Source organism: Primulina eburnea, chromosome 6 (genome assembly GCF_022965805.1).
Source record: "Primulina eburnea isolate SZY01 chromosome 6, ASM2296580v1, whole genome shotgun sequence".
Taxonomy (NCBI): Eukaryota; Viridiplantae; Streptophyta; class Magnoliopsida; order Lamiales; family Gesneriaceae; genus Primulina; species Primulina eburnea.
In genome coordinates this window covers 23,484,116-23,494,976 of record NC_133106.1, presented here as the reverse complement: position 1 = coordinate 23,494,976, position 10,861 = coordinate 23,484,116, and the positions used below count along the sequence as shown (strand labels likewise).

Here is a 10,861-nt window from a genome sequence, read left to right as displayed (position 1 = left end):
TTTTCGGAACGTAATAAAACTGACACTGAAATGTGATAATATAAGACATCTAAATCAGGAAAATGCAAAAAAAAATATGGAAAAATACGTAAGTTTTCCTAATTATAATTGTATATATAATTCTTTAAGGCTGTGTTTGGTTTGAATGATAGGATTACTTAAATGATTAACACATAAATGATTAAAAATGTGATTACTTCAGATTTGAATGTAGTGCTGAAAATAGTGTTGCATTTGGTTTGATTTCAAAGATTGTGATTAACTATTAAATTAACAACATAGTACCCAAAATACCCTTTCCCATTTCTGTTTAATTATTAAATTATGATAGACAGCAACTCTTATCCTCAAAGTTGCTTCGACCACTATCGTCCACCCAAAATCTTGGAAGAAAACTCTAGCCGACATCAACTTTAATAGATCCGGATAGCCCACATCAACGTCCACCCAACTGTCATCGTTTGTTCCAGCTGAATCACACGGAAGAAGGACTGAATTTTAGATTGTTCTCCTTCTCTTTCCGTCTATCTATCCAGAAAATTTGACAGCTAAACAATTGTGCGGAACGAAATTTGATCTCCAACCTTGAGGCTGGCCATTACTGTGAGTATTCGTGGCAAAAGTCGTACCGTTTGTGTTTTTTACAATTTCAGTTTCATTTCCGAATTGTTTATTGTAAATGTGTGGGAAAAAATTCTTTTTGGTAAGTTTACAACAACCGAAGTGGAATGCAAGTTATAAGTGTGTATTTTTTAAATGTTATTCAACTATGATTTGTGTGGATCTCGTTGATGTAGGAGTTCATTTTCATATTCTGTGATGAAGTTGAAAAATATTATGCTTGTTCTTTGTAGTAAATATATTTATGAAGTTTACGGATGAGTAGTTGGGTTAAACTTCAATTCGTTGACATGTCTGTAGGTACCTAACTAATTTCATAATTAATTAAACAAAGCTTTTCCATAGCTTCCATGGATGCGAAGACCCCACCACAATGCGAGTGCGGCAATGGGTCTATGTTATTACGTGAAGCTGGGCAATACTCAACCCGACCGGGCCAATATTACTTTATCTGTCCCGCCGGTTTAAAACATCGGAACCGATTCTTTTGGTACGATGAGTACAACGTGGAAGAGATATCTGGGAACAATGAAACATCAGCGCAAAATATTGGGGGTTCAAATGCGTCACAAATTCCCACGTCTCCTTTAACATTTCGTCGGCATACACAAGCATCCACTGCACCTTCGAGTTCACAAACTTCAACTGTCAAGAATACCGATTCACTTGACACATAAACAACAAGTAACAGCGGATTCTATTACGGCATGTACCACATCCGGGAGACTCACTACCGCAGTGCAGCAGACACCTGTATCTGTGGAACAACTTTGTTGTTGTTTTGGATGCTTTTGCCTATTCCTGTGTTTACTGATGTTTTTGATGGTTCTTATTCTAATTTCTAAATAAATATTGTGTTCTGCCTACGTTTTGTGTTATGTAGTATCTGTTGCGAAAAAGAAAACACGTTGATGTTAGATATCGTATGTGTGATTGAGTTGTGGTTGTCACTATGTTGTTATACTATTTAAAAGTTTTTGCGTGTGTAATTCTTTTGTTGCTTTCACTTAAAATGTGGTTTCAATATTTAATTTTAGTTTAGATTCTTATCTTCAATATAATTTTGAGTCCACGGTCATCATTACATTTGGCTTCTTACCTTCATCGATCATTGCAACTTCAGTAATACGGCCATCCGGAAGATGCATTGACGCAATTGTTAAGATGACAGTGAGTAATTGTCCTCTCTTTTTCATTTGTTTACGAAATTATTTTTCATTACAAAAGAATTTCTGTATACAACTCTTTGCAGAGGATTTCCTATAATGCAGAGGGCAATTAATTTCCAGGGTTTACAGTACATGACTGTGGCTGAGTTGTGGTTGTTCACTGCGATGCATGATTTGTACGAAAATAAGTAAGCTGAAATTTCAATTTTCATGCATCCCAAGGTCAGTGAGTAGTGTATGTTAAATTCACGCTTGTCAAGTTTCTTTACAAACATATAGGCAGGTCTCAATAATAATTCTTTACTTTCTGTCTCTTTACTTCTCAATTAATTTGTAATTGTCACGTAGTGAATGAAAAGTAATGTCTATGTGTGTAGTGTTTGACCTAGCTTGCCTAAAATATCACATCAATTTATTTTTATATCTTAGAGGATATGACATTAGTTGTGGTAGATTTCTGTGTAATAAATGCATGTTGGTGTGTACTTAAATGGCTTTGAGAGGCATGACTTATTCCTCATCTGAAAATAACACAGCTCTTACATTTTGTAGGGAAAAAAATGTCCGTCACATTTCCCACCTACTCTGAAGGGTCTGTTACTAGCAAATACACCATTCCAGTGGTGTCCCTACTGTCAGATGAAGAATGGAAGGTGGTGATCAGCCTCCAGAAGCCTCGAAGAATAAAAAAAATGTTCGTACGACATCTACTACTGTGTTGAAGAGAGCTGCTGGCCGAACTACGAGTTTTGACCCTGTCGCCGACATGTACTACAAAGAACTAATGGAAGGTTTAACGACCAACAAACGTGCGTGTATTGCAGATAGTAGGCCGAAAAAGATTCGTGTTGCAAATGATAAATGTGTTCATGTTGTCAACCTCGAAACATCGGATGCTTCAAGTGGCTAAAATGTTACTCTGTTACGTAGGGCATGTCGTCTTGCAACCACCATTTTGTGTATTTTTTATTGTATTATATTTGTATATATCTACTGCATGGTTAGGTTTGCAAGACTAGTTTTCTTTTGGTGTTGCGTAATGGGATTTCTTTGAATCATTAATGGTATTTTGTAATGAAGTTCCGATCTTCAAATTTTCCCCTGAAGTGAATTATGTGTATTTACGAAATTCCCTACCAACAAAAATGTTCAACGTAAGTGTCCATGTTTAGAATATTTGCTCGAACAAATTCCTTACATGGTGTAGGTGATAATTAAACAACACATTACAAACTGCAGTATAATTGTTTCAGAAGACTTTTAATTCACGTATTTACATATTTCGTGACCTACTTGATGCTATATGAAACTAACCTGGATGACTTCTTCACAACTTAATTCTCATCAACAAATGAGAATACAACATTCGTAGGAAGTTCAAATCACACCAGAGTTCATAACACAAAAGATTGGATGTCAAGCTGAAAGTTACACCAAAACAAAAGATTATCAACTACAGGCATAGAGACAACGTCATTTTAGCAAGCGCCTTGCTAAGCACAATCTCCCCGCGTCACCCAAACGCAAGAAAAGTGATAACTTGGCAGGGTTGTCCACCAATATTTCAATAACAGTTACTTTCTCGTCTTCGCTCAACTCGGGAATTGTGTCCATAACCTTTAAAACATTGTCTTGTGCAATGCGCATCTTCTCATCCTCTGCATCTTTTTCTTTTGTCAATTGTTTGATCAGATCTGTCATTGTATCTTTCGTGATGATGGCGAAATTATTAATGGCTTCCACTATCGCATCATCATCGTCATCCACCTGCTTCCGTTTCTTACCCTTCGACTTTGCATTTGACGACAGTTGTGAAGATGGTGTTACAGACACAGACATTGACTCAGCACCTCCCTCGTCAACAAAGAACATTTCGTCGAGGCTCATACCTATATTGTTTGGTAGTTCAGGTGTCATTGTAAGGACCTCTTGAACAGCTGCAGTAAAATGTTCCGCTTTATCTCCGATAGCACGATCATTACCAAATATTTCGCACCAGTCATGGTAATACATCCACCTTTTGTGTCTCATTGCAAGTGCATTGTTGTCTGCCTATCAATTTTAAAAACAACTCAATAAGGTTAAAACTTTTATTGAAGAACATAAGTGGAGAACATTTTGGAAAAATAAATTACCTTAATTAGTGCTTCCCATATTTCGTTTGGTGCTTCAATTGTCTTATCTGTGTCGTTCCACCCGACACCACTTTTACTTAGAATTGTCACCAACGAGCCATACAATTTCTTCCACACATGCACTTTGGAGTTAATATGTGGGTTGCCACGTAAGTTTGTGTTAAGAAATGAAACTTTCATACGATTTTCAAGAAAAGATAAATATCCTGGCCTGAATCCATTGCCGCTCCTCCAACCTTCTGTTGAAGCATCTTTCAGTGCTTGTATCAAACACTCTTCCTCACGTTCACTCCAAGTACGTCTTGTCTTCTCTGCTTTCTTAGCTTTGCCAACAAAACTCTCCGAAGTTCCTCCGCTTTACATAATTAGGATGTTGCCACTTCCGTTGTCTTCCTGCTGCAAATAACACAGACCAGTACTTAAGCATGTGAGAAAACCATCAATAACTTACACTGTCACATTTAAACTAAGAAAAGAGAAATTCAAAGTTGGACGAGATATCAAGCAAACAAAAATAACATAATTTACAATGCAATCATGTTGTCAACAGCTAAAATTAATTAACATCATCAGGGAAAAATACAGGTCCTGAAAAGGTACAACTACATAAGTACAGGAATCCGAATGCTTTAGTTAAAATTATTCCACATCGACATGGCCAGGTTTTCCCTCCACGTATCCCACTCAGAAGATGATTCGAAGCTGTTGATGAAATCATCCTCGGTGTCATTGGCCAAACTTACTACGTCATCATTGAAGTCCTCAATTGGATCATCTGGCATTTCAGACCAAATGAAGTTATGCAACAACATACATGCCAGTATTATTCTGTTTTGTGTCTTCAATGGATAGAACGAAGGACTTCGAAGTATGGCCCATCTTTTCTTCAACCAACAAAAGGTTCTTTTGATTATGATTCGGGCATGCGCATGTCTCCAATTGAATAACTCCTTATAATTCTGTGGACCAGTTGCACGGTTTCCCCAAGCATCCCTATGATATCGTACTCGTCTGTACAGAGTCAAGCATCCCTCGACATTGGCATATCCATTGTCACATAGGTAATAACAACCTGGAATTAATAAATATTTAATTATCTCGTTAACATTATGTAAGCAACGAATTGATGCGGAAATGAATAAAAATGTTTGCAACCGAAACAGATAAGTACAAAATTTAAAAAAACATGACAGTTAATAACACCAAAACAATAGTAACAAAACCTCTGGGAATTTTCATAGTATCGTCACGAGTCAATGCATCTTTAAGAACTCTAGCATCCGCTGCAGATCCCTCCCACCCCGTAAGTGCGTATATGAACTTCATGTCCTGGTCGCAGACTCCAAGCACGTTCACTGCAATAGTACCTTTTCTTGTTCTATATCGTGCCTTGTCCATGGTAGGTACATGTACACTTATATATGTTCCGTCCAAAGCTCCAAGACATCCCTGTACAATTTATGAATAAAACGTTCCTACGGATGTATTTATCAACATGGTCGTACATGATAACATCAAATGTTTATTTTGTACAAGTAATTAACAAGGGCTTCAGCTTACCTTGAACCATTTCCAAGATTCGTTGGTGCAAGCATCATCCACAGGCTTTGGTTTCACCAGTAGTATAGGATGTAACATGAGAATCGAACGGAGCACTTGATGGAAATGGGTGCTGATTGTATGGCCACTACGTATGTAGTCATGACCAACAAGTCGAGTTTTCTTGTGATGGGCCAATATAGACAGAAACATTGTCACATTCTCTTCAATACGAACATATGTAGAGTCGACTAGTCGTCCAACATTAGTTAATAGGTAACACAATCGTGCAAATGCATTCCTATTCATTCGCAAGTTCACCACACATTGAACATCTCCTAGTTCAATAATACGGTGCAAATGGTTCAATTGGACATTTATTCTCTGTGTAATGCTGTAGCTGACTGTTGTTGTACGCGAATTGCACCGTCGTTTCGAACGTGTCTTCATTCGTTGTCGTCTCAAGAGTAACATTATCAACGAGGATCGACACATGATTTGGTGAAGCATCACAAAAAGCAGAATGCGTCTACGCATAATGGTCATCTATTGCGGATACTTGAAAACATATTAAAATTTTAAATTTGTTAAAAACTACAGTTACAAATTCCCAATACAATTTCATTTCCAAACCACTGGAAGTTGGAGAAAAGATTTTCTTCTATATCGTTTCATTCCACAATCAAAAGTAAGATTTAAAAAACATATTTTTGGTCAGTACGTAACGAAAATTCATCAAGACAACAAAAAACCCGATCTGTTTACATATGGATAATTAAATGCACACCTACCACCATGTCTTAAATAAGCAGATGAGAAATTATTAATCGCTTTTCCAGTGTAAGTAAATATTAATGAAGAAATCGCATAAGAAATTAACCAGGAAATTATTACGACAAAGGCGAGAAACAACGATTAACATACAACGCAAACACAAAACAAATCAAGAATGAGTTAAAAGTAGGCAAGACAAGGTTTTATGCAGAGTAAATAAACAGGAGGAAAGGTCAGATGACGACGCAGTGAGAGCCTCTTCACCGTGATGCGAAATAGGGCAAAGTAAATCCGCGATTTGAACATTAGATAACTTGAATTCCAACAGATTCGGCAAATTAAACTGTGACACGAGGAGGTAAACACTGAAATCACCTGATTTCCGAAGCTTTGAAGGCGGAGACGAAATACGTAAGCAACACTCCTTGATTCCGTCGTACCTTGTTCTGTAGTGGAGCGAAGAGTTTTGGGTTCAGCTTTTGGGTTGGATGAAGGGGTAAAATAGGAAAAGATACGTTGGATAGAAAGCATGACTAATAATAATGAGTTGGGCCATGGGTTAATTTAACCCAACCTAGTACAACACAGTCCATTGCATAGGGAATTGGTGGGGTTTAGTTATAAACGAACCAAGCTTTGGATTTGGAGGGACAAAATTAAACAATCAGACTTTGTCAGGCCAACCAAACGCTGCATAAAAGATCGAAATTTACACATGTGAATCACATGGCTGTTAGGGCACCCACATTGGTATGTTAATGGGTGTTATTAACACCCATTAACATTAAAGCACCAATGTGGGTGGAGGTGTTATTAATTTTTTGTGCCAAGTCAGCAGAAAAATTCATCAGAATGAACGCCGTTAATCCGAAATTTGCGACGGTTTTTCAAAAACCGTCGCAAATTCAAAAGCGTCGCATCTTTCGAATTTCTTTAAAAAAAAATTGCAATCGGCGACGGTTTTTAAAGATTCGTCGCTAATTAAAGATTCCAATTTTTTTTCGTTTCTTAATAATATTTTAATGAATATTGGAATGAAGTTATTTGTAAAATAATAATAGTACTTATTTTTAGTAATAGTTGTTGTAAAATTTTAAAAATATTAGAAAGATATTGAAATAATTAAAAATAAAAAATAAGTGAGTAAGTAGATAGTGGGACCCATAAATAATGAAAGTTGAAATTAAATGAATGTGGGTGTGTGTTAATAATGGGGAAGTGTTAATGTAATGAATATGTGGCTCATGGACCCCATCATTTTTGATGAGATGGAGAGTTATTAACATGGATTAATTCCGACGGATGCGGATGCCCTTAGATAATCGAACTTGTCGATATGTATCGATGCCACACTTTGCAGTTAGCTGAGGAAAGTGAGGATTAATAAAAATAAAAAAAAAGTTTTTAAAAAATGGGTCTTCTCTCTCTTTCGGCGAAGCTTCTCTTTCTCGGTTCGTTTACCACACGTACAACTACGTCTTAGTATCAAAAGCTGCGCTTTACGGGATTCCGAGGGGCTGTTAAAATTTGTGGAATTCAAGAAGATGGACTCCGATTCATGGATTCGAAGTTCTTCTGGTTACAGGCGATACCAATTTCGATCGGGTTTTCTTCTTTTTACCTCCATCGTTGCATTTTTTCTCTTGGTTTCTTTCTTCGTTAGTCTTCTGGTTTTTCCCTTTCGGGGGAGGGTGGGGACTGGGAAGGTTGTGGTTTCGAGGGATTGGGCTAATGTTTTTATTTTTTTGGCTATAAGGTTGGTGAAATTTTGATTATGTTGACGAGGAGCAGGAGAAGTGGGAAAAGGAGCTGAGATTTTTTTATTTTCTTAAAAAAATTGTAAATGCTTGTAAGATTTTGATTTTTACATGGGTATAGATTTGAAGTCTGGAAATTTCAGTTATTGATTTATTGGGCTGCTTCTGGTTGTCGAGAGGAAATAATGATCGAAACTTCAAGCCTTCTTTTTCTACGTGTTTTTAACGTGGATTTGGTAGTTAAGCCAATGGAATATTCCTTTTTGTGATGGAAAATATGGATTTTGCGTCTGGAAGTGGGAATTTTTGGGTTCCGAAGTTAGAATTGTCTAATTTCAGTTGTTACACTCTTTAGAGATTAGGCATTTTAGGAGCAGGGAGGAAATTTTCCTCTTTCACCTATCCCCTTCCATAAATTTGGCTGTTGGTACAGAAGACTGACTGGTTTCTGAGGGACAACTAGTGTTAGATGATTCTGTTTGTGAAGTGTATGAAAAATATGTTTGGATTAATCTGGTGTTGTATGGTGGATATACTGCAGATGCATTTCGTGGAGAAGAGTATGAAGGAGAAGGGGAGCTGAGGGCGGAGTTTCTATGCCCTTTTTGTGCACAGGATTTTGATATGGTTGGACTTTGTTGTCATATCGATGAAGAGCATGCCATCGAAGCCAAAAATGGGGTATTACCATCACTTTCATTTTATTTGTTTTCGTTTATGCTTTGCTGTTGACAGTGAGTTTTTATTCAATGTTATAAAATTATTGTCATGAACCGATTATGGGATTAAGTTAGAGCGTTGTTGTGGCACAAACACTTGGCAAACAAACTTTGTGTTGGCGATAGACAGAACAGTAAAATTCTAGGCGGGGTTTTATTTTAGCAGAATTATAGGTTATGTAGATTTATTTGATAGTTTATTTACCTGAACACAAAATAATGTTTCCTAAGATGGGATGCAGTGTGTGGCGCGTCATCTTAAGATTATGCTTGTCAAAGTACTTGAGTAAGGTTCTTATGTGATTCATTCTGGGTGTTAGGTGCTTAACTTTGGAAGTGGTTATTTGAAGAAGTAAAAGTGTTCACAGATGACATTAATCAATATTATAATGTGTGACTAGACATTAATTTACCATTATTGCTGTCTTTTTTCTCATCATTCCGCTGTGTGCCTGTATATACCTGAATACATAGTGCTACCTAGCAATTATATTGTTATTTTGAAGTGATACAGAAACCTACTTTTTGGAATGTGGATTTCGACAAATTTATATCTGATTTTTTTAGATGCAGAATCTTAAACCCTTCAATTCAAGTTCTCGATTTTGAGATACAGTCAATCATACTATTTATTGTCGAATTTATATCATTTTTTTTGCCTTGTCAACATGCTGAAGTTGATCCTTCGTTGCCTTGATTGAGGGATTCTGTTCTACTAGATGTCGTGATATGGCCGATATCATGATTGCTCAAATATACAATTTTTCAGATGTTCTGTCATAGCAGTTCATTATGATGTATTGTGTTATATATACAGGTGTGCCCTCTTTGTTCAAAAAAGGTAGCATCAGATTTAGTTTGCCACATGACCTTGCAGCATGGAAGTCTTCTTAAGATATCCTTTACAAAGCTATAAACTGCTTTTGAGTCTTCATGTTTATTACCAGTAAATCATTATCAATCTTGTCCTTTCAATTTATTTTGTTCAAGTATTATTTTTCTAGATTGTGGTTTCTTTAATTGTGTAGCACGTGCATGGAAAAAGGAGATTGCGCAGGGGGTTATCTAATCTGTCACTTTCCTCTTTGAGAAAAGATCTACGGGAAGGAAAGCTGCGATCCCTTCTTGGGGGATCTTCGTTTGTGGTTCCTACATCAAATTCAGAACCCGATCCATTGTTGAATTCTTTCATATGCAATCCAACTGTAGCTGATAAATTTCCTAGTGTTCAGACTCTATCTTCAGTTGAAGCTAGCCCCATGGAAGAAAGCATGGTGGACAATGTGGCACATGGGTACGGTCATCTTGGTTAAACTTAGGGCTGGACCCAACAGAGGGGAGGTGGGGTTGTTCCAATAAAACAGAAAAACAAATTAAAGTACCATGTTTAATTTTTTTCTTAAACTCAAGTTTTCCCCCTAATTCAATTGAGCTACCGTACCCCTTTCTCCGGTTCAACCTCTTTCCTGAAAATCCTGGATTCACTGGGATAAACTTATATCACATGATTTGCAATTTCTTCCATCGAGTTTTGTCACTTGCAAGCTTTTCATGGATATGTCCCCCCCCCCCCCCCTCCTCCTCCTCCTCCTCTCTTGGGATAGATAGCAAAATGTGATTGTTGTTACACTACTTGCCTTGAAAGTGCAGTTAGAGAACCGAAAGAACACCATGCTTTAGAGAGAGAAGCATGTTAATAACTTGTGACGACGTTTGACATCTGGTTTGTTTCATTGTAGCAGAGTTGTCCCACAGCCTCCCTTGTCCGAAGAAGACCAAAAAGAGAAGACAGTAAAATGCAAGTTTGTCCAAGGTCTACTACTGTCTACTTTTCTGGATGATAACTTGAGTTAGAAATGTTACATATCACATGTAAGTTTTCGAATTCGAGCTGGAGATTGATCTAGTTTGCAGAGAGTAAAGTCAAGAGAAACCGCTTGAGGAAGAGAATATGGCCTTGTTGAGACCTGTTGTATGCTGTCGACATATTTAATGCATTTATTGAAACCATTGAAGTGCTCAATTTTATTGGAATTTACTTGTACAAGATTGATGTTACATCAAGTCGCACCAGTCACTGAAAAAATTCATCGAGGATGGTTTGTGAAAACGTGGCTTAAATTTTATCTGCAAAATTGTGCTAGGAA

At 37.0% G+C, this 10,861-nt stretch overlaps 2 protein-coding genes and 1 long non-coding RNA gene across 6 annotated transcripts; 2 read left to right on the top strand and 1 right to left on the bottom strand.

Annotated features, from left to right (window-relative positions):
• The first annotated feature begins 371 nt into the window (after positions 1 to 371).
• Positions 372 to 2,891, top strand: LOC140833384 (uncharacterized). 2 transcript variants are annotated; one of them, XR_012118453.1, is made up of 3 exons: positions 372 to 1,779; positions 1,874 to 2,012; positions 2,343 to 2,891. It is a non-coding gene; the product is annotated as an uncharacterized lncRNA (long non-coding RNA). The 2 variants fall into 2 exon arrangements; XR_012118452.1 differs by lacking the exon at positions 2,343 to 2,891 and having other exon boundaries at positions 1,874 to 2,013.
• Positions 2,892 to 3,256: 365 nt separating this feature from the next.
• On the bottom strand, positions 3,257 to 4,318 carry LOC140833383 (uncharacterized). Its single transcript, XM_073197738.1, has 2 exons — positions 3,926 to 4,318; positions 3,257 to 3,842 (listed from the first exon to the last, which is right to left on the bottom strand). The coding sequence occupies exons 1-2, from the start codon at positions 4,103 to 4,105 to the stop codon at positions 3,264 to 3,266; spliced, it is 759 nt and encodes a 252-aa protein (XP_073053839.1). The 5' UTR covers positions 4,106 to 4,318; the 3' UTR covers positions 3,257 to 3,263.
• A 3,268-nt stretch (positions 4,319 to 7,586) lies between these two features.
• Positions 7,587 to 10,757, top strand: LOC140833915 (protein DEHYDRATION-INDUCED 19 homolog 7-like). 3 transcript variants are annotated; one of them, XM_073198427.1, is made up of 5 exons: positions 7,587 to 7,843; positions 8,537 to 8,676; positions 9,532 to 9,609; positions 9,746 to 10,008; positions 10,454 to 10,757. In XM_073198427.1, the coding sequence occupies exons 1-5, from the start codon at positions 7,783 to 7,785 to the stop codon at positions 10,566 to 10,568; spliced, it is 657 nt and encodes a 218-aa protein (XP_073054528.1). In that variant the 5' UTR covers positions 7,587 to 7,782; the 3' UTR covers positions 10,569 to 10,757. The 3 variants fall into 3 exon arrangements, with proteins under 3 accessions (XP_073054528.1, XP_073054527.1, XP_073054526.1); XM_073198426.1 differs by lacking the exon at positions 9,532 to 9,609 and having other exon boundaries at positions 9,743 to 10,008; positions 10,457 to 10,757; XM_073198425.1 differs by lacking the exon at positions 9,532 to 9,609 and having other exon boundaries at positions 9,743 to 10,008.
• Positions 10,758 to 10,861: the final 104 nt, after the last annotated feature.

Bases quoted from the DNA above. Each gene is read 5' to 3' on its own strand.
- LOC140833915 (XM_073198427.1), top strand. From the start codon at position 7,783: ATGGACTCCGATTCATGGATTCGAAGTTCTTCTGGTTACAGGCGATAC. The intron at 8,677-9,531 runs GTATTACCATCA...TTATATATACAG, and splicing joins CCATCGAAGCCAAAAATGGG to GTGTGCCCTCTTTGTTCAAA. The intron at 9,610-9,745 runs ATATCCTTTACA...ATTGTGTAGCAC, and splicing joins AGCATGGAAGTCTTCTTAAG to GTGCATGGAAAAAGGAGATT.
- LOC140833383 (XM_073197738.1), bottom strand. From the start codon at position 4,105: ATGAAAGTTTCATTTCTTAACACAAACTTACGTGGCAACCCACATATT. The intron at 3,843-3,925 runs GTAATTTATTTT...TAAAATTGATAG, and splicing joins TATGGGAAGCACTAATTAAG to GCAGACAACAATGCACTTGC.